Source organism: Hylobates moloch, unplaced genomic scaffold (assembly GCF_009828535.3).
Source record: "Hylobates moloch isolate HMO894 unplaced genomic scaffold, HMol_V3 SCAFFOLD_12, whole genome shotgun sequence".
Lineage (NCBI taxonomy): Eukaryota > Metazoa > Chordata > Mammalia > Primates > Hylobatidae > Hylobates > Hylobates moloch.
In genome coordinates this window covers 96,630,969-96,654,105 of record NW_026652287.1, presented here as the reverse complement: position 1 = coordinate 96,654,105, position 23,137 = coordinate 96,630,969, and the positions used below count along the sequence as shown (strand labels likewise).

General features: G+C 38.1%; 1 protein-coding gene across 1 annotated transcript in view; it reads right to left on the bottom strand.

Moving 5' to 3' along the window:
* CFAP54 (cilia and flagella associated protein 54) overlaps window positions 1-23,137 on the bottom strand; it is a 378,083-nt gene that overhangs the window by 104,627 nt on the left and 250,319 nt on the right. Inside the window, exons 52-55 of the mRNA XM_058425781.1 lie at window positions 22,124-22,229; window positions 21,103-21,196; window positions 14,505-14,603; window positions 13,540-13,681 (exon numbers count right to left, since the gene is read on the bottom strand). Coding sequence (XP_058281764.1) covers window positions 13,540-13,681; window positions 14,505-14,603; window positions 21,103-21,196; window positions 22,124-22,229 — 441 coding nt within the window. The remainder of the gene's footprint in view (window positions 1-13,539; window positions 13,682-14,504; window positions 14,604-21,102; window positions 21,197-22,123; window positions 22,230-23,137) is intronic.

Genomic DNA, 23,137 nt, shown 5'->3' with positions numbered 1-23,137 from the left:
CCCGGCCATGATTTGTGTTCTTTTCTGTATATATTTTATAATAGAGTTAAATGCTTATTTTTAAAAAAAGAATTTTGTGGTGACTTCCAATTTGAAGACGTTCATATAATATTGGCACATCCCTTTTTCCCCCTGAAAATTATCCCAAGACAACAAAGAAAACAAGTAACAAAAACACAAATTCCATTTTCAGTAAATCAGAGAAGAGCTAAAAATCCTAAGCCACAAAATGTGTGGAATAATGCCCAAAGCAATTGTCATCAAGTAGAATGTATAAAGAAGGAGACAGGTGATGCTACTAAGATGTAAATCTCAGGAAGAAATTGCAAAGCATACTTCTTGATGGTGAGCTGTGCACTTTTGAACAGTATTATAGTGCCAGTCAAGTTGAAGAATTATTTTGAGACCAATTGTTCATAGTTTAAAGAAAAAAGATTTTAAAATTATAAACCTATATGTGATGAGCCAAAAAAATTATTTGTTGCAGGCTTTCAAACTCAAAGCTAGATAAATGCATTAGAGAAATGTGCACAAAAACCCAGAGACTAATAAAAAAATTTTATACAGTTGACACTGATGAATGCACATCCTGAGGTCTAAGACCTAAATATTCCATTTGCAGTAATCACCCATGGAAAAAAATTTAGCCGATGAAATCATGGCACTTTCCAATAATAAAATAACTTGTTAGATTTTAAATGTAGCTGCAAACATAAAGACTCAGTTCATAACTCATCTGCAGAATTATACTTTTGCCTTGTAAATGGCTCAAAACTTTTTAAAGAAGCATGCCTAGATTACCTTTTGTTTTTATTTTTAAAATTTGTATGGGTACATAACGGTTGTACTACAAATGGCTCAAATTTACAGATGTGGCTAGACTTGCAGTTTTGTTTATATTTGTCTAACAGTATCAGCACCAACTATTCAAAGATATCTTCCTGTGTGAATGATTGGCAACTTTTTCTGAATCTAATGGTTTATCCTGGAACAACTGTGTTAGCATTTGGCGTTGATGGCACAAAGGCAATGGTAAGTTTAATGGCCAGTGCCTTAGCAGAAATGTAGGAACGTAGTGGCACCAAACCATCCTAGCAGTGCTTGCATTCTTCATTGCCATGCGCTCATAGTAGAATGAACACATTGATTCAAATGTCAGTTTCACTTAAGAATATCCTTGATGGGCTGGGCGTGGTGGCTCACACCTGTAATCCCAGCACTTTGGGAGGCCAAGGTGGGTGGATCTCCTGAGATCAGGAGTTCGAGACCAGCCTGACCAACATGGAGAAACCCTGTCTCTACTAAAAATACAAAATTAGCCAGGCATGGTGGTGCATGCCTGTAATCCCAGCTCCTCAGGAGGCTGAGGCAGGAGAATCACTTGAACCCGGGAGGCAGAGGTTGCAGGGAGGCGAGATCACACCATTGCACTCCAGCAGCCTGGGCAACAAGAGCGAAACTCTGTCTCAAAAAAAAAAAGAATATCCTTGATGAAGCAGTAAAAGTTGTTAATGTTATTAACTATTGACCCTTGAGCACACACCTTTTTCATCTTTTCTGTGATAAAATGGGAGGCACACAAAAAACACTCCTGCTGCATACTGAAGTACAATGGCTGTCTCCAGGAAAAGCACTTAAGTGATTCTTTGAGTCGCAAGCTGAATGACTACTTTTACTTTTTTTTTCATGGACTGTCATTTTTACTGAAAGAACAGCTGACAAGACAAAGTGTTTTCAGACTTATGTAGGAGGCAAACATTTGTTCAAAAATGAAAGAAGTATACCTGACTTCCAGAGAATAACTGACGGGTGTGCTGCCAAAGATAAAATTCAAGTTTTGAAGTAACAATTTAGAATTTTGGAAAACTTGTATCTACCACTATGAACTTTTCAATACTTAGAATTTTCTGATAGGAATTGTGGTGATATTTTAATATTTTTTATATTGTCCAATAAAATGTATACATATTTAGAAGACCTGCATATTTGAAGTCCATATTTTCCAAATGCCTAATATACAATGTTACAAAATAATGCATGGGTAAAAGATGTCATTCAACAGCAAGACAGACTAATGTATTTTGATATAACAGAGTTCAAAAAGTTTAATGATATAATTTCAGATTCTACTTTGGAATGAACTTTTAAGAAACTACCACTTACCCAGTTCTGGTTTAGTTTCAAAGAAGCCTATCTACAATTATCTGAAAAGGCTGTTGAAATACTCCTCCATTTTCTAACTACATATCTGTGTGAGGCTGGATTTTTAAAAAACTTATTTCAACCAAAACATTATATTGCAGCAGATTGGCTGCAGAAGTAGTTATGAGAATTCAACTATCTTTTATTGAGTCAGACATTAATGAGATCTGTAATTTGCTATTTATGTTAACTTGTAATGAGTTTACTATTCTTTTTAAATTAATTAATAAACTTTAATTTTTCAGCTTTAATTTCTAATAGAACTATATGTTTTCTATACTAAGATTTGTCTAATTTTTTTTACCTAAAGTAAATCTGGGTAAATTATATTTTCCCAGGAAATTACAAGTTATATAGAAGTTTTCAAATTTGCTTAAAGTTGAACCAAAAAAATCTTTAAAAATTTAATTTCTTAACATCAGTGATTACTTTCTTATCATTTGTGAGAGGTTTTCTTTTTGCTATAACTAATTTTCCTGAAAAAGTTGGCTAATAGTTTTTCCCCTAAAATTACAACTTTCTAATTTTATTGGTTTGGTTTCCTAATTTATTGTATACATATTGTAAAGTGATCTGAAATAATAACATGAAACATACCCCACATATCAATACATTTACATTTAAATCATCTATTACAAGAAAAATACTATCAGGTCTTATAATAAAGAAAACCCAAATCTATGCCCTATGTAAAAGCATATTTAAAATAAAATTATTTCAAAAGTTTGAAAATAAAAACATGGGAAAATGTGTAGCAGGAAAATGTAAACCACAAGAAAGCAGTATTTGTGATCCCAGTATTAGACAAGGTAGAATTCTGGCCAAAAAGTGAAACGAAAGTGGAACCTTTATAATGTTAAAGGGTGTCATTCACAATAAAGATATAATACTTAAGAATATTCATAGTCCAAGTAACATCTTGTCAACAAAAACAAAAACTACAGATATAAGAGGAGGAACAATTATGTGAGCAGCAGAGGACCTCTGTTCACCTTGTCTAGGTGTTGTCAAACTCTAGCCCATGGGTGAAATCTGGCCACACGTGTTTATGTGGGACTCATGAGCTAAAATGGTTTTTACATTTTTAATGGTTGGAAAAAAATTATAATAATAAAATTTGGGTTACATGAAAATCATATGAAACTTAAATGTCAATGTCCACAGTAAAGCTTTTTTTGGGTGGGGGTTGGAATCTCACTCTGTTGCTCAGGCTGGAGTGCAGTAGCGCCATCTCAGCTCACTGCAACCTCCGCCTCCTGGGTTCAAGTGATTCTCTTGCCTCAGCCTCCCGAGTAGCTGGGATTACAGGTGCTCGCCACCTATGCCCAGCTAAATTTTTGTATTTTTAGTAGAAACGGGGTTTCACCATATTGGCCAGGCTGATCTCGAACTCCTGACCTCATGATTTGCCCGCCTCAGCCTCCCAAAGTGCCAGGATTATAGGCGTGAGCCACCACGCCCGGCCCACAGTAAAGTTTTAATGGAACACAGCCATGCTCATTCATTTACACTGTGACTATGGTTCCTTTTATGCTGCAACGGCAAGTTGAGTAGGTTCAGCAGAGACCATAAAGACTTAAATAAGTAGACTTAAATATTTACTATCTGACTATTTACAGAAAATATTTGGTGACTTCAACCTTGTTCATGGATGATCAAGTGGAGAAAATATGTAAGGATAATAAAGAAAATACAGGGGCATCAATACCCTCTGTACATAAAAACAACTAATAGAAAGAATTGTTTAAATTACAATACAATAAGAAGATAACATCTCTAAAAATAAACCTAACCAGAAAAGTACAAGATTTATTTGAAGAAAATGTTGAAACACCCTAAGGGATGTGAACTAGAAAATATAAAGGGCATATAATATTCTTGGTTAAGATGATTCAGTAGAATAAAAATGTAAGTTATTTCTAAGTTAATGTCTCAATATAATATAATCCCAATAAAAATACAGCAGGACTTTTTTTGAACTAGACAAGCTGCTTCCAGACTTAACACATAAAAAAGCCACAAGAGACAATTCTGAAAACAGGAAGTAATTAATGGGGATTTATCCTTATATTAAGTATATTATTATAAGGTTACAAAAATTTTAAGAAGTATTGAAACCAGAATGGACAGATCAATTAGAACTGAAAGAAAAGTACAGATATGGGGTAGCCATCTGGAAAAATTAAATTTATACCCATTTGTCATACTTTACATATTCCAAATAGATTTCTAGAAGTTATTTAAAGAATCTGAGTAGGGAGGACTTTTCTAACTATGACAGAAATCCAAAATCTATCAAAAAGATTAATAATTTCTACTATACAGAAATAAATAACTTCTTCATGGAATAGAACTATCATGTAAAATGTTAAGCAACAACTGAAAAATTAGAAAGCTATATGTACAAATATCACAACTAAAATGTTGATTTTCATAATAAAGGACTTCTACAAATACTTAAAGGCCAAATTTTTTTTTAATGGGGAAAGATTATGAGCAGAGAGTTCACAAAAAGATGTTTAAGCTTAGTCCTCACGAGAGATGTGCAAATTAAATTTGAACCTTTTTTTCTCCCACCATGCCAACAAAAGTTTAAAAATGTTTATAACGTACCTTCGTCAGCAAGGGTGTTGAAAAAAGACCATTTATTAAGTGCTGACAGGAGTACAAAGTGGCATAACCTTTTTGGAATGATTTTGGCAAAAATTATCAAATTTTCAAATGAAACCACCCTTTGATCTAGACATTTGCTTTATGGGAATTGACCCAATAGATATACTAGCCTATGTACAAAATGATATAAATGTATAAGATGTACAGATGAATGTAATAGCAAAAGAGTAGAAACAACATAAATAGCTATCAAAGAGACTAATGAATTTAATTATGCTGTACCTACATAAAGGAATATTATGGAGCCATAAAAAAGCTGCTTATGTGATGATTTGAAAAAATTGTCAAGATACATTTATATTAATTTAAAGGCAAGGAGCATTATTATGTGTACAATTACACCACTATTTGTATTTTTAAGGGAAAAATATGTCAATGTATCAGTGTATCTACCAGGTTGGTTCACTCAACATCCATCTTAACCTCCAAATGTGCTTTTCTATATTGAAGAAATTATGAAGATAAAAATGACACTTCCCAGATTTCCTTGCAACTATTGTCCTGGATGGGATTTTAGGTATTATAAATTCAGTGCATTCATGCGACTTGGAGGTGGAACTGGGTTAAGCGGTGAGGGAGACAGGTGATTCAAGGCATCTCTTCGGCTGGTGTGACTCTGGCAGAAGAAATGTGGTTCTTAAGCCTATAGCTGAGCAGAGGCTTTCTATTCTTCAGAGAAATTCCTGATTTACAGCTTCCTTTATAGGAAACAAACAAAAGCTGTGCCTTGGTGGTCCAGTTACATGTGGCTTAGTCATTTCTGGACATAGCCTAGAATTTGTTTCTTTAGCTCTCCCATTGACTTTGAAAGTCCTTTGAGAAATGTCATTCTATTTGAATGAACTGGAGTGGATTCTGACCTCTACAATGGAACTCTGACAGTTGATATGAGCATGTAATATCTCTGGTGGGGAACACAAGAAAATGACTCTGGTAGGCAAAATGATGGTCCCCTAAAGATGTTCATGTCTAATCCCCAAAATCTGTGAATATGTTAGATTACAGGGCAAAGGTGAATTAAGATTGCAAGCCAGGCTGGGCACAGTGGCTCACACTTGTAATCCCAGCACTTTGGGAAGCTGAGGCATGTGGGTCAGGAGTTCGAGACCAGCCTGGCCAACATGGTGAAACCCTGTCTCTACTAAAAATACAAAAATTAGCCGGGCATGCTTGTGGGCGCCTGTAATCCCAGCTACTCAGAAGGCTGAGTCAGGAGAATCACTTGAACTCAGGAGGCAGAGATTGCAGTGAGCCGAGATTATGCCATTGCCCTCCAGCCTGGGCAACAAGAGCGAAACTCCATCTCAAAAACAAAACAAAACAAAACAAAACAAAAGATTGCCCACCAATCACCTATCAACTGACTTGGAGATAAGGAGATTATCCTGGGTTATCCAGGTGGGCCTAATGTAATCACAGGGTCTGTATATGCAGAAACGAAGTCAGAGGAGTACGTTTCTGGTCAGAGAGACTTGGAGATGCTACACTGCTGGCTTGGAAGATAAAGGGAGGAGCCAGGAGCCACGGAATTCAGGTGGCCTCTAGAAGCTGGGAAATGCAAGGAAACAGATTCTCCCTCAGAACTTTTAGAATAATGTATCCCTGGTGACACCTGAATTAGCAAGACCTATTTTGGACTTCTGACCTCCAGAACCAAAAGACAATAAATTTGTGGTAATTCGTTACAGCAGGAAAAGGACACTAATAGACTGGTAATAATTGATTGCTTCTGGGGGGAACCGAGAACTGGGCACTTGCAGAGAAGATGGAAAGATACCCTTTCGTATCTTTTGAGTTTTGATTCTTGAGAATAAATTACCTATTCAAAAAAATGAATTAAACTAAAAGAAAAAAAGTACTCCATACATATTTGACCAATGTAATCTGGTCTTTAATGCTGCAGAGAAAAACTAAGAACAGTTCAGTGTTTGTTCCTTTTTAGAAAACTTTCTTTTTCTGACTGAATACTTACAATTATTTTCTCTTCCTAACCCAAAGGTGTTACCAGAGTTTGTCCAGATACAAGTTGTACTATAATCATCTTCAGAAGAATTGGGGAGGATAGAGGAAGAGTCCCTTCTGCCCTGCATGGAGGAGGATCCCTTTGCAATAGCTTCCTATCAGCCCAGGCCAGAGCTCCCTGGGTTTCACTGGTTCTGGGCCAGTATTTAAAATGCCAATTTCCATGTATCATTCAGGTGGTGTGAATTACAACCTTACAACCTAAAGTGGGTTTTGTTTTGTTTTGCTTTGTTTTTGAGACGGAGTCTCGCTCTTTTGACCAGGCCGGAGTGCAGTGGCGCTATCTCGGCTCACTGCAAGCTCCACCTCCCGGGTTCACGCCATTCTCCTGCCTCAGCCTCCTGAGTACCTGGGACTACAGGCGCCCGCCACCGCGCCTGGCTAATTTTTTGTATTTTTAGTAGAGACGGGGTTTCACCGTGTTAGCCAGGATGGTCTTGATCTCCTGACCTCGTGATCCGCCTGCCTCGGCCTCCCAAAGTGCTGAGATTACAAGCGTGAGCCACCGCGCCCAGGCCTAAAGTGGGTTTTAATGTGGGCATTTGTCCTGTTTCCCTGAATCTACTCAAGCCAGTGGACAGTGTATTTCTAGTCCCCAGTTTGTGGACAAGCCCACTCTGAATCCCCATTTATATAGTTAGCTGGTTTCTGACTTTCCCTACCTGCAGGGCCCTCTTTCCAGACTGCTCCATGAGTCTGGTACTGAAGTCCCAGTTCCATCTGTTAAGGCCGAATTCTAATCCCTCTCCAGTGAAGTCCTCAGGTTCAGGCCCTGCTACAAATCCCCAATTTGCTTTGGCAATTTGGAATTTTCCTTTCCTGGTTTCAAGCTCAGCTACAAATTAAAACAATTTTTGTACCATTTACCCACCACTGTTATGTGTTTGGATCGGGAAGGGCAGAGGCATCGCTCATGTCAACTCCATCCAAGCAGTCCAGCAGGCTGACTAGAAGCATCAATTCTGCATTTTAAGTTCCTGGCAATAATTTCTTATCACACCCAACATAAAGCTTAACAGCACAGCCTTTAGAATTGGATAGATCAGGATTCGAATTAGTAGTGGAATAGTACGCAAGTTACATAACCTCTCTGAATGAGCACCTTGCCTCATTTATAAATGTGCATAATGACACTCCCACATGATTTTCCTGAAACATAAATGAAATCAAGTAAGATAGTGCTGGCACACAGCACAGGTGCCACTCATCCCATTATTATCTGGCACTTCCTGAGTCATCGCTTTCTGCTGTTGTGTGAATCTTGATGGCCTGGGCCCTGCTAAGGGTAGCAAACAATCTTGTTGAGTCTCCTCCAGTTCACTGAAGGGTAAATCTTCCTCTCAGTCTCTAGGACAGCATTCCACTGTGCTCTTTTAAGAATGTTTTCTCTCACATGAGCCATCTGTTGTTTCTTATTTTACACTGTTGACTCTGTCTAGAATAAACAGGGTCTCCTCCTACCTAGTACCTGACAACCGATAGGGTGTGTGCTCTCCTCTTAGCCATGGTACTGTCCCTTCTCAGATTTAAGTGATCAACGTATGAATCTCTGAGTGGAGTTTCTGGACTCTTGCAGGCATTGGACCAGGACAAGTCTGCTTCACTGAGGCTGGTCCTTGTCATGACCCAATTGTCTCATCTCTAATACTCAGATACAACACACACACACAAATTCACACATACACACACACACACACACACCCCACCTTCACTACCACAGATGATTTTTCTCCATTCCCACCTATAAGTAGTATAATTATTTGGGATTTGAGTAGTAATATACCAATCCAGTTCCCCTACTATGGGGAATTGTGTGTTAGAGGAATAGGAAAACAGAAGATAATAGTAGAGGAATTGCATCCCACTTTTTAATTAGTTGTTATTGACCCTGTATCTCTGCACCAGGTGCAAGGTGGTATGGGAGGGAAAAATCAGATTTCTTTTCAGGCTGGAAGGTTTGCTCCGTTTCAAGAGGCAAAACATACATTAAAGCCCAGCTGTGATTCTCGGCTCTGCTCCATAGATCTCTTTTTGTATTCTGACAATAGGTTCACTGTTAAGGTAATGGATGTGCTTTGGTCAAGGATAGGCCAAAGTAGGATGTTTACATTCTGCGGGACTCAGTGAGTTTAGAGCGCAGGCGTATAACTCTACTTGTTATCACAGCCATGTAGCCATGGGAAGGCTCATCGTTTGGCTCTGAGCCACTACTGTCTATAAAAGGTATAATTGCCATGTTGACACTGTATAGATGCACTCACGCCCAGAGAAAGAAAGAGTTAAGCTGCTCACCCTGAAGGGAGAGCTGGCTGTGCAGCTGTGTGTGGCAGTGGCCAGAGCAAGGAGCCAAGACAGAGCAGTCTGTGTAAGAGAGCTGCTGATGAGAGGGCTGCTGAATAAAGCTGTATTTCACATACCTACAGCCCCCGAATGTTCTTTCAGCTCCCTGCTCCACATCCACCCACACCCCTCCGACCTCACCATGGGCTGGAACCTGACCCTGGACCTAACATTCACTGACATTACTTTTTAGCAAGACAGACATTTATAGTTTTCTGTATATACTGTTTATGTAGTAGTAAGAGGCTGCATCTGGGACCAGTAATCCTAAATGTTACTTTGAATTCAAAATTTAAATACAGAATTTAATAATTTTAATCCCAGCTGAAATTTTTATCAAGGCCACAAGAAAATCAAGACAAAATGATAGAGTATATACTTGAATATAACTGGGCCTAAAGTAGGTATCATGAAATAAAGGTTTCTTTGCATTGAATTTAAACATGACCCCACATTGCCAGTGCCATCATCTCAAGGTGTCTGTTCCTACAGAGAATACCTCAGTAATTGTACTAGGTGCATCACTTAACTCTCTTACTGTGCTATAGATGTCATACAATTGCTCTCTGGTCCTGGCAGGATGATCTACAGTCCACTCTCCACACATGACTAGTCCATTCTGTCATCATGCTCCTGTCATCAATTGCTCTGTTGATAAAATTTGCTTTCCCTGAGTCAATTTACACCTGCCCCATAATATACCTCTCCCAGAAAACAATGCTCTTAATTAACTCATATGCCATCCTGCCTGTGTCCAGCTCCCCTCAGAAGGCATAGATGGATTTAGCTTGCGGCACTTAAATCTGCCTTCATTATTATGCTCTGCTTCTTTTTTTGTTTTGTTTTCATTTTTGTTTTGTTTTGTTTTGTTTTAGTTTTTGAGATAGAGTCTTACTCTGTCACCCAGGTTGGAGTGCAGTGGCGTGATCTCGGCTCACCGCAACCTCTGCCTCCCAGGTTCAATCTATTATCCTGCCTCAGCCTCCCTAGTAGCTGGGATTATAGGCGCCCACCACCATACCTGGCTAATTTTTGTATTTTTAGTAGAGATCGGGTTTTGCCATGTTGGCCAGTCTGGTCTTGAACTCCTGGCCTCAAGTGATCCACCTGTCTTGGCCTTCCAAAGTGCCGGGATTATAGCCGTAACCCACCGCACCCAGTCTATTATGCTCTTCTTAAAAGATGAATTTGGTTTTTTATATTTTATTTTTTGAGACAGAGTCTCACTTTGTCACTGAGGCTGGAGTGCAATGGTGCAATCTCAGCTCACTGCAACCTCCACCTTCTGGGTTGAGGCGATTCTCCTGTCTCACCCTCCTGAGTAGCTGGGACTACAGGTGTGCACCAGCACACCCGGCTAATTTTTGTATTTTTAGTAGAGACGGGGTTTCACCATGTTTCCCAGGGTGGTCTCAAACTCCTGACCTCAAATAATCCACCCACCTTAGCCTCCCAAAGTGCTGGGATTACAGGCATGAGCTACTGCGCCTGGCCAAAAAATGAATGTCTATCATTTCAGGGTATATGCCTGTTCTGATTGCCCATGACTAGAAGCTCATGGAAGGTAAGACCTGCTTCCTTGATGTGTTCTCTGACTCTTCCTTCTCTCTGAATGTAAATATCTGGTACAGTACTCTGCATACAATAACAGTAAATGTTGTTCATCACCTCATGTGTAGATCAATGCTAGTATTGTTTAAAGCTAAGATTACCGAGGAGGTTTTTTGCTGGATGCTAATTTATGCTAACGCAAGGAAAATCAAACACGTTTTATTTGTTGTTGTTAAGGAATTTTGCCCTTTAGCAAGCCATTATAATATGAACCTCATTGCCATCTGGATATTAGTGGCAACCAAGTGGGAATTCAGAACCTCCTTCTAACCCAAACACTGAAGTGAGGGAAGTCATCAACATGAATTAATTATCAGCCTGCCAGGAAAAGACTGGAAGGCAAAATTATTATTCTTAAGGCAAGGCAAAATGCAAAACAGATTGGATTTTAAAATTTGGTAATTTCATAGTTAAATAGTAAAGAAGGGCTAATGGTATAAAATGGAAACTGAAAAAATGTAATATGCTATGAAAGCCACTGACACGAAACAAGAAAGCTTAGGTTCTAGTATTAAACTGAGATAAGACTACCTACTCAACTGGATCAACAAACGTGGTTTTGTTTAGAGGATGCCATTTTCCACGGTGTGCCCTTGGCTGACATAATTAATTAATCACAGCACCTTTTTCGTGTCTTTTCTATGGTTCTTTCCTCTGAACCATACAGAGGTTCTTCTCAGCCACTGGCCATTGAATTTGTCATATGCGATAGTCTGGATTATCATTTAGCAAACATCCATGCCTCTCTCCCTTCCTGTACAAGCAGTGTATATTTCCCTAGCTCACTGATATTGGACTTGGCCCTATGACTTGCTGTGGCCAATGAGATGGGATGTGAAGAGAGGCCTTAAATGCATTTGTGTGATTTGGTTTGTGGCTCTTTTGCTCTGGTATCTACCATGAGAAGATCATGCCCCAGCTAACCACTGTCTCTTTAGCTTGGGCCTCACTCACGACAAATGTATGTTAAGAGTGCACCTGAACCCGACCTACAGCCTGAAGCAGAACACATGAGCTGAGTGGAAGAATGAGTTCCTGTTGTTGTGGGCCACTGAGTTTTAGGGTCCATCTTGAATGAAACTTATTGGTCATCCCTGCCCTAAAAACTGGGAGAACACAAGGAAATGACTAGGATAAAGTAGACACATCATTCAGAAGTAACAAGGAGGCAGTATGAAGAAGAAATAGCCATATTGGAAGTTTGAATCGTCGTCTTAGATTTTGACTAATCTCTCAGTCTATGGACAAGAGACTGAGCGATTAGCCTCAGATTCTAGAGTAGATTAGTCTCTAATGAGGCTGAGAGAAATGAAATGATTTGGGAGAGCTAGGATGTCAACTGAATCTCTTGATTATTAATACTGTACAATAATGTGTGCTTCTAAGAGGGATGCTTTCCTGGCATTCTGAACCAGGGAGAATTGAGCTGCCAAACAGTGTTAAGCAAAGAAGTGGTAACCAGCTCCTCCTGGCTGCTGGGCTGCCGAACTGCCCTGTGTAGGGTCAATGGCTTTGTCCCCAGAGAACCCATCTATGGGAACTTTAAAGAAGAGCAAGCACCCAGTCTGACGTTCAGGCTGTGGCTCAGAAAGCCAATAAAGCAAAATTCTCCCAGGCACGAAGGAAATAAAAATAAGGAAACAAAGCCTCAGTATAAAAAAAAAATCTATAAAATAGTTTGCAAAACGATTTGGGACACCTATGCTTCAGAAAAGAGCCAAAGAGGGGGACGTTAGACACTAACACTTTAACTAAGGCTGACCCAACAATGCAGCAGAGTAAGACGCTGTCTACAGATGTGATTCCAGAAGTACTAGGAAGATCACTCCCAAAGGAGAAGGTTAAAAGTCTTCTCCTTTGGCTCAATGCTGACCTAGCACCAAGCAAAATTAGAGGTGGATGTTAGTGAAATGTCAGTCTGGAAGTAAGACTAGTATCTTGCTTCTTAGCACCTATTCAAGTGCTTAGCACACAAGAAGCACTCAATAAATATTTTTTGAGTGAAATAATGGAAAAACACATAAATGAATGTTAAATGCCTATTACCAGTTATCTGATATAGAGGTTTATATTATAGTTTACTATCAAAGGAGTAACTAAGCAAAAACATAAACAGTATTGCAGTCCAGTTTAAATTTTGCTAATTTCTTTAATTCATTTAACAAATGTTGATATTGAATGTCTGCTATGTGCAAGCACTGTGCAGTTTGCTGTAGATGAAAATTGAATATATGAAGACCCTGCCCTCAGGTAGCTGATGATAATTTAATGAGAGAAAGAGCTTAAACACACAATCAAACATACATACAAATATAAAATAACTAAGGAAAAGAAGAGGAAGGCCTATCAGAGTGGGAGAGTGCATGTAGATTTTGGATGAAAGGATCAGAGAGGCAAACATTCTCAAAAGGTCCCACTTGATATGTGTGAACTGGAAAAGAAACAGAAGTAAAATATCATCTTTTAAAAGAACATGCATCTGAAATGCAGCAGCTGACTAACAGGTACACATGTGCAGTGAGCTAAGAGCCCTCTATTTTGGCCCTAGGACCCCTATGATCCCCTGAAAGTGCCCCCAAACATTATCCCATCTAAGCTAAAAGCCAACAAATTACAATTAAATCTTTGAAACTTGATTCCATATTACATATATCAGGTTTTTTTGCATAATATGTAGACATCCAAACATACCAAGCAAATAATCTGTATACGAAGACAAAAGATCCAGAGCAGCAAATTCTGGGATATTTGGTAATGCCACTTGGTTAACTTTATGCGTTCTAGTATTCTTCTTTCCAATGAGTAAGTTAATTGCCAGCACAGCTTCACTGACCTACAATTAATGCATAAATTAGAATTATAAATGTAAGCTTTCTAATTCATAGATTATCTATTAGGTAAATAATGTGAAAAAAAGTGAACTCATAAAATAATATTCCATATACATTGGAGGAAAAAATAAAGACAACCTGAAAAAATAATATGTGATCCCTGACATGTAGAATATATCATAGTCAAACAAATAATTTAGGGTTGACAATTTAATTAATGCGTAAGTCACTTTAAATAAGCTACCTTACCTAGCTATGACAGATAGTTGCCAAAATGTCAAATATGTACACACGTATATCTGCCAATAGTTTCACTGAGAAAAGGTGAAACAAAGAGAACTAAGTCTGGCTAATAGATTGAAAACACTAAACATAACTAGCATTTCTAATCTTTCCAAAGAAACATAATTGGCACAAATCCCAAATAACGTAATTTTTTTTCTTTTTTTCATTTGAGACAGGATCTTACTCTGTTGCCCAGCCTGGAGTGCAGTGGTGGGATCTCAGCTCACTGCAGCCTCGACCTCCCAGAGTCAAGCAATCCTTTTGCCTCAGCCTTCTGTGTAGCTGAGACTATAGGCATGCCACCATGCCCAGCTAATTTTTAAATTTTTTGTACAGATGGGCTCTCGCTATGTTGTCCAGGCTGGTCTCGACCTCCTGGATTCAAGTGATCCTTCTGCCTCAGCCTCCCAAAGTGCTGGGATAACAGGCATGAGGTATCATGCCCAACTCCTTTCTCTTTTACAGGTATATTGTGTTCTTTAAAGGCAGAGAATACAGATACGACAGTAAAAAGAAAGATTAAACAAAAATCACACCAACCTGTGCAGCAGCTCTTATTGCAATCCAGGCTAATGAACTGTACATTTCAAATTTATTTGCTGATGTTTCTTTAACAGAACTACTTCTTCTGAGAGGAGGCTAAAAATATGGCAAATGTGTTATGATATAGTTTTGTGATAACTCTTCTCATCTTCTGAAGATGACATTTTAGTGAAATGCTATGTAGTCACTAAGGATAATAATGTATCTATTGACATGAAAAGATATTCGAAATACATTGAGGAAAGAAAAGTGTAGGTTACAAAATTGTATGAAAAGTACAATCCTTCTTTTTAAAAAATATTCACACACATACATTCCCTGTACATAAAAGCAGAGAAAATTATTAACAGCGGTTATCCCAAGTTTTAAGGTAGTTAAATTATTCTTATCATTTTTTTCGAATTTTCTATAATGAACTTGCATTATTTGTGTAATAAGTTAATAAAAATTGTATATATATATATATTTTTGAGACATAGTCTTGCTCTGTCACACAGGCTGGAGTGCAATGACACAATCTCAGCTCACTGCAACCTCTGCCTCCCAGGTTCAAACAATTCTCCTGCCTCAGACTCCCAAGTAGCTGGGACCACAGGCCTGCACCACCACACCCAGCTAGTTTTTGTATTTTTTGTAGAAACAAGGTGTCACCATGTTGCCCAGGCTGGTCTTGAACTCCTGAGCTCAGGTGATCGGCCCACCTCAACCTTCCAAAGTGCTGGGATTACAGGCGTGAGTCACTATGCCCATCCAAAAATCACATCTTAAGTAAGTGCCGTTATAATAGAAAACCTATAAATTGAATATGTTGTGTAACAGCATCAGAAATTAGAACATTGCTTAAAGATTTTTGGCAGTATTTGCTATCATATTTCCTGCTAAGAAAAATATTAAAGAGATAGTATTATCATAAAGTTCCATAGAATAGCAAAACAAACAAACAAACAATGATTGAGGATTTTTTTTCCATGGGGGTTTCTTTAATAAAGAATGAATATATATTTTTAAAATATATATTCAGTTTTTAAACATAGAAAGTTAATGCTACCGAAGTGAACAGAACAAAACTCCACCAGTAGCTAGTATCTGCTGTACATTTTTAAAGACAACTAAAATAAGTAGTAGTAGTTTCTTAAGATTTAAGTCATCTGGATGGAGCTAACTATTCAATTAGCCCTACGGGTGCTAATTCTTTGATGCCCATATTTTGACCAATTCTTTAATTTTCAATGAACCTGCAGAATAAAACAAACAATAACAAAAGTATCTTTATTTTACTTCTGGCTAGAAGACTTCCAGAGAAAAAGAAAGGCCGTGTACAATGCTGATGTCAAAGCAACAAGTATAAGGCGTAAATGTGGCCTAGCTTAGCTCTAGCATTAAGCCTGGGAGAAGATGACACCTGGAAAGATCTGCCTATGGGGAAATCTAAGCAATATAGCCCCGTTCCAAGATAAAAAAAAAAAAAAAAACCCTTATCATTAGCTGTAATGGGACTAATCTGGAGTAACAATTGCTAGCTTACTGACTACATAAGCATGGGTAATTTATCTACTTACATTCTGGAAACAAGACTAATAGGCATGTAATGAAGAATAGAGAACAACATTAAATAACTATAGTGTAAGACCAACTAGTGACCCAGCCATTCAAAGAAAAAAGAAGTCAACTTGAATGGAAAGGAAACCTTTATTGAGGAAGTTGGGCTTGAGCCCACCGTAGAAAAATTTGGAGTGGAGAAAGAATATGGTGAGCATTTTCCAGATGGGAGAGATGTTCGACATTGCACAGGAGATTGTAGGTTATGTAAACAGGAAAGAAAACCCGGGCAGGGGGTGTGGAACACATGTAGATTGGAAATGAGGAAATAAAGTGTCTTTCTTTGCAGAAGACATGATCCTATATGTAGAAAATCCTAAGGAATACACAAACAGACACACAAACACAATTAACATTATTAAACCTGTTTAGCAAGGTCACAGGATGCAAAACAATGAATACACACAAATGAACTGTATTTTTATATACTAGCAATAAACAATCTAAAAATTAAAATAAAAATCCCTTTGACAATAGAAATAAGCAACAAAAATGTATAAGACTCGTACACTAAAAAGACAAAACTTTGAGAGAAATTAAGGTCAGAATAAATGAAGAGACAGTCCATATTCATTAATTAGGGGATTTAATATTGTTAAGATGGCAACAAAAATCTCCTTAGTTTTTTTTTTGCAGAAATTGACAAGCAGATCCTAAAATAGACAGTGAAATGCAAAGGAGTCAAAGTAGCCAAAACAGTTTTGAAAAGGAAGAATATAGTTGGAACATGCACTTCACAATTTCAAAACTTACTAAAAGCTACAGGAACCAAGACAGTGGACACTCAAGTAAAGGTAGACTTAGAGGTCAATGAAACAGCATTGAAAATCCAGAAATAAACATTTGCATTTATAATTAATTTTCAACAAAAGTACCAAAGCAATCCAACGAGAAAAAGGTAAGTCTTTGCAACAAATGGTGCTGAGACAACTGCATGTTCATGGACAAAAAGATGAATTTAGAATTTAGAATCTTACCTCACATTCTACACAAGTATTAACTCAAAATGGATCATAAACTTAAATGTAAAAGTTAAAACTATACAACTTCTAGAAGAAAACGTATAAGAAAATCTTCAACATCTGCAGTTAGACAAAGGGTTCTAGATATGCCACACAAAAAAAAACACAGTCTATAAAAGAAAAAAATGACAATTTGGACTTCATTAAAATTTAAAAATTTTGTACTTCCACAGACACTACTAACAGTATGAAAGGACAAGCCACTAACCAGGAGAAAATATTTGCAAATCATTTATCTGATAGGGAGCTTGTATCTAGAATACATATATTTTTAAAAAAGAAAACTCTCAAAGCTCAATGATAAAAAAAGACAAATGACCCAATAAAAATGGGCAAAAGATCTGAATAGACATTTCCCCAAAGAAGAGATACAAATGGCCAATAAGCACATGAAAAGATCTAAGCATCATTAGCCACCAGAGAAATGCAAATCAAAACTACAGTGAGATACCACTTCATACCTACTAGCATGGGTACTACCAAAAAGGTAGATAGTAACAAGTATTAGCAAGGATGTGGAAAAATTGCAACCTTCATATACTGCGGGTAAGAATGTAAAATGGTAGAGCGACCTTAGAAAACAATCTGACAGATCATCAAAAGGCTAAACATAGAGTTGCCATATAACCCAGCAATTTCACTCTTAGGTATATACTCAAAAGAATTTAAAACACATGTCCACAAAAAAACTTGTATATGAATGTTCAAAACATCATTTATCAAAACAGCCAAAAAGTGAAAACAATTCCAATGTCAATCAACTACTGAATGGATAAAGAAAAAAACATGGCATATCCATATAATGAAACACTATTCAGCAACAACAACAACAAAACTACCGTTACACACTACAACATGGGTGAACCTATGAAACATTATACTGGGTGAAAGAAGCAGGCATAAACAAGACAAAATCTATCATTCTATTAGCTGGGCATGGCGGTGCATGCCTGTAGTCCAAGCTACTCGGGAAGCTGAGGCAGGAGAATTGCTTGAACCCAGGAGGCGGAGGTTGCGGTGAGCCTAGATCACGCCACTGCACTCCAGTCTAGGCATCAGAGCAAGACTCTGTCTCAGAAAAACTAAAATAAAATCTATCATTCTATTTACATGAAATGTCTGGAAAAGGCAAATCTATAGAGACAGAAAACAGTTTGGTGGTTTCATGGGACTAGGGGTGGGAACAGGATTGACTGCAAATAGGCATAAGGGATCTTTCTCGGGATGATGAAAATGTTCTAAAACTGGATAGTGGTGATTGTTGCACAACTCTGTAAATTTACTAAACATCTGTGGACTGCAGCCTTAAAATGCGTTAATTTCATGGATGGAAATTATACCTCAAGTTTCTTTTTAAATGTATGCATGCTGATCTCTCTGTAGACTGTTTTCTCCCACATAACTCCTTCGAGAACTCCACTTATCCTTCAAAACGTACTTCATCTGTGAAGACTTCTCCAGCATTTCCCCAAAACAGTATTAGCCCCTACTTTGCCCCACTTCTCCACCTTGACAAATTGTGATTATAGTCCTTGTCACATTGCAATACAATTATTTATCTCTCTTGCTAGACTCTGTGCTCCTTAGGAAAAGAAAGTGGTTAACGTACATTAAGCCCTCAGTAAGTGTTCGGTTCGTGAGTAAATAAATGAATGTTCAAGAAATAGTCATTTCAACTTAGGCATCAATTATTGAGTACCTGCTATTAACAAAATAGAAAAGATGTTTAGCTGATGTTACATAATGAGAAATAATAGTTCCATTTATATAAGTACTTATTACATACTAAGAGGTAAGGATCTTCATCTCCATTTCACAGGTGAGGAAACTAGGCTTAAAAAGACCTCAGTCACATAGCTAGTAAGTTGTGAAGCTAGGATTCAAACCCACACAGGTACTATGGTCACTCTGCTGTATGGATACTACATGAAAGTGAAACAATAGTGCTTCCTTTTAAGGGCTTATAATGTGTTGTCTTTATTAGGACATATTTCAAATGTTATATTTCCATGGTCTGAATATGTCTGCATGAATTTTTTTAATTGGTTTTGGCTGTTTTCTGTGCTTCTAATAATTCTATGACTTGCTAAAATATTTATACTACGTCAAAACATACAGAAAATAATGATCATATTATAAGGAATTACACTACTGTTTTCATTCAGATCCTAACTTCTTTATGTTCTTAATTATAAGCACTTCTCTAGTAAGGGCCAGAAAGCTGATATATTATCATCCTAGCATCCTATTAATTTGTATTGCCACCTGCTATAAAAACAAGGGTTTTTTTTCTGTTACTGGAAATAAACATGTTTATCAAACAACACAAAGTAACTTTTTCTAGTTTGCAATTATTTCGATTAAAAAAAGAGGGGCCATTTACCTAAGGCAGCTGCCATATGAATAATTCAATTGACTGACAGTCTATTTGCCTAAAGGTTTTAAATCATGTTTATGCTGTCTCAAAAATTAAAGATTTGATGCCAACATTTTCTGAAAAGATCTCTTGGAGGGTCAAATGATTATTCAATAAGGAAGAAACAGAAAAGCCCACTAAAATTTTAAAAACAAAAAAATAAAATTACTGGGTTCATATATCTCAAACCCACCCAAATTATTCCTGCCTCTGGGATCTCCCTCAGTCTAGACCCTTGGTCCTCAGGTGTGGCCCACAGACCAGCAGCATCAGCATCACCTGGGAGGCTCGTTAGAAATGCCAAATCTCAGAGACCATCCCTGATTTACTGAATCAGATTCTGCCATTTCACAAGATTTTCAGAGGTGTTTCCATACCTTACTTTGGAAGCACTGCTCTAGCTAGAAGATGCGACCCCTCTGCAACTCTTTGCTGGGGTCCCTCCTCATCCACTAAACCCTACTTCAAACATCACCCCTTCTCAGGTCATTCACTGAAAATCCCACCAATACAAGTTATTCCTAGCTCCAAATTTCACTACCTAAGTCACCCTCTAATACGGTTTGGCTGTGTCCTCACCCAAATCTCATCTTGAATTGTAGCTCCCAAAATTCCCACACATTGTGGGAGGGACTGGTGGGAGATAACTGAATCATGGGGCAGTTTCTCCCATACTGTTCTCGTGGTAGTGAATAAATCTCAGGAGATCTGATGGTTTTATAAGGGGAAACCCCTTTCACTTGGTTCTCATTCTTTCTTTGTCTGCTGCCATGTAAGATGTGACTTTCACCTTCCACCATGATTGTGAGGCCTCCCCAGCCACATGGAACTGTGAGTCCATTAAACCTCTTTCCTTTATAATTACTCCGTCTCAGGTATGTCTTTATTAGCAGCATGAAAATGAACTAATACATGCCCTTCCCCTCCTTCTCCCTCATTTCCTCCCACCTTTCCTCCTCTGGTCTCCTTCCTTTACTGGTTTATTATGTTCTCCTCTACTGAAAGGGAAGCTCCATGAGAACAGGGACCAAGTTTGTTTTAGACACTGCTTTAACATATTCCTCTATAAGAGTACCTGGATCATAGTAGATGCTCAATAGATATGTGATGAATGAATGAATGATTCTATCAAGAGGTAATCTGTTTATAGGCCATATCAGTATTGAAAACTTCACTTGTCCATCTGTTTAACCAATATATCATTTCTTGAATTTTCCTGATCAATACTAATGACTCATTCATTGCCTTGCATTTATGTTATCCATGAAACGTAACTGTATATTTCTATATTAAGTATATATATATGTACACTTACATTTCATGGATAACATTTTCACAGGCAGAAATGTGTATATAAAAATAATTTCCAAAGTCCTATATAAAATGTCCAAAGAGGTATCTGTTCGTAACATAGTTACAAGTGTTAACTATAAAGCAATGAATTAATTTCTCCAAGCCACACAGGAAAATCAGCCTCATTATTTCAATAGCACAGTGTTACCAAAATAGCAAGCTCAAAGGCAATTAACTCATAATTTCTAATAAAATAGACTTTTACCTTAAGTGTTAATGGTGCTCCTGAAATTTTTATCTTTGGCTTCTTCAGATGAAAATACAATAGAGCCATTTCTAGGTAGGAGTCTCTTATCAATCTAAAATGATATAGCACTGTACTTATTAAATAGCTTCACCATGCATAATCATTGGTATCATTTGCCAACAATTTCTGAGCTGATGAAAGGTAAAAACTGGCAAAACCAGCATCTGTCACAAACACACACCCTCTTTTCATAGCACTTTTGACCATAGATACTAGCATCTTCCTCCCTACTAAAATTGGAAGTTCTTGAAGAGAGCTAAGCATTCTGCCTTTTCCTGTGGTGGCAACACTCCATGCTATAACTGCCAGGAAGCCTGGCATCGAGACCATTCTGGAATATTCTAGCACACAAGACACTAAATCAGTGAAGGTCTGGGCTGGAGGAATTTGCCTGGAAAATGTAGGCCCCTCTCTATCCTCCTACACTAATTAAAATAGAAAGAAATACATAGAGTTATGCAATGCAGAAAGCAGTGATTTGGTATGGGTTAGGTCTATGTATTCACTATCAAATCTGTCAGCTGGGGATCAGTGCACCTGGATCAGTGCCATTGTAATAAAGGTGGCTTACTGAATATTGAGGTGATACTCATACAGAATTAAGAATTAAGTTGGCCAGTCCTGGTCCTGATGACCAGAGTGAATAGCCACACGAACCCCTTCTAGACACAATTGCACATTTAGGGAAGGATCTTCCAGTTTAGAAGCCAGTCACCCTGAGGAGGCTCCAGCAATCCTGGGACTGACAGGAGATCTGGGTACAGGCCAATATGCCACTATGAGGACAGCCATCATTTACCATTACTTTAAAGGAGGCTTTGGGTCAGAACAAAGAGCAACACGCTTGAGATGGACCCCATGAACTAGCTCTGCTTTCAGAAGGCATCCCAATCAATCCAGCCTCGAGTGGTCAAGGTACCACAAGAACACGGGGCTCAAGCCAAACACACACAGCTACAACAATGGAATATCTTTTTACCCTGAGTTTTGATCATTTTTCAGGCTTAGTTGTATAGCTTCATATAAACTCTCAAGTTGAAAACTTGGAGATTTCTCTTCCATTAGTATTTGGCGTTCTATTTTGCCTGAAAGAAGAAAAAGATACAAAGATGGTTTTTCCTTTTTCTAGCACTTAGAACTTAAGAACAAATATTTCATGCTGGAAATTCAGAATATTTAGTGTGCTATCCTTTTGTATGTCTGTCTATTTCTTCCAGAAGGTAAGCCAATGAGGAAAGACCCATTGCCTCCTTCTTCAGAACTCTCAGGCTTCCCCTGCATTCAGGAAGCAACGTGAAGCAAGCCTTCTTTGGCTTGCCCTACACAACTGGTCTTCCTATCTTCCCATCTAACTTCTCTCTCCATTCCCTTACTTTGTGCTTCTCCCTCCTCCTGTATCTTACATTCCCTTTTTTGACATGCATTCTCCTCTTTCCCCTGTCTCCTTCACAGATATCATAGAAAACATCTGCCCTCCCATGTTCATTGTAGCATTATTCACATTATTCACAATAGCCAAGATATGGAATCAATCTAAGTACCCTTCGACAGGTGCATGGATAAAGAAAAAGTGATATGGCTGGCCGTGGTGGCTCATGCTTGTAATCCCAGCACTTTGGGAGGCTGAGGCGGGCGGATCGCAAGGTCACGAGTTCGAGACCAGCCTGCCCAACATGGTGAAACGCTGTCTACTAAAAATACAAAATTTAGCCTGGCGTGGTGGTGCGTGCCTGTAATCCCAGCCACTCAGGAGGCTGAGGCAGGAGAATCACTTGAACCTGGGAGGTGGAGGTTGCAGTGAGCCGAGATCACACCACTGCACTCCAGCCTGGGTGACAGAGTGAGACTTAGTCTCAAAAAAAAAAAAAAAAAGAAAAGAAAAGAAAATGTGATATATATACACAATGGAATACTATTCAGCCTTAAAATAGAAAGAAATCCTGTTATTTGAAGACATCATAGATGAACCTGGAGGACATTATTCTCAGTGAAA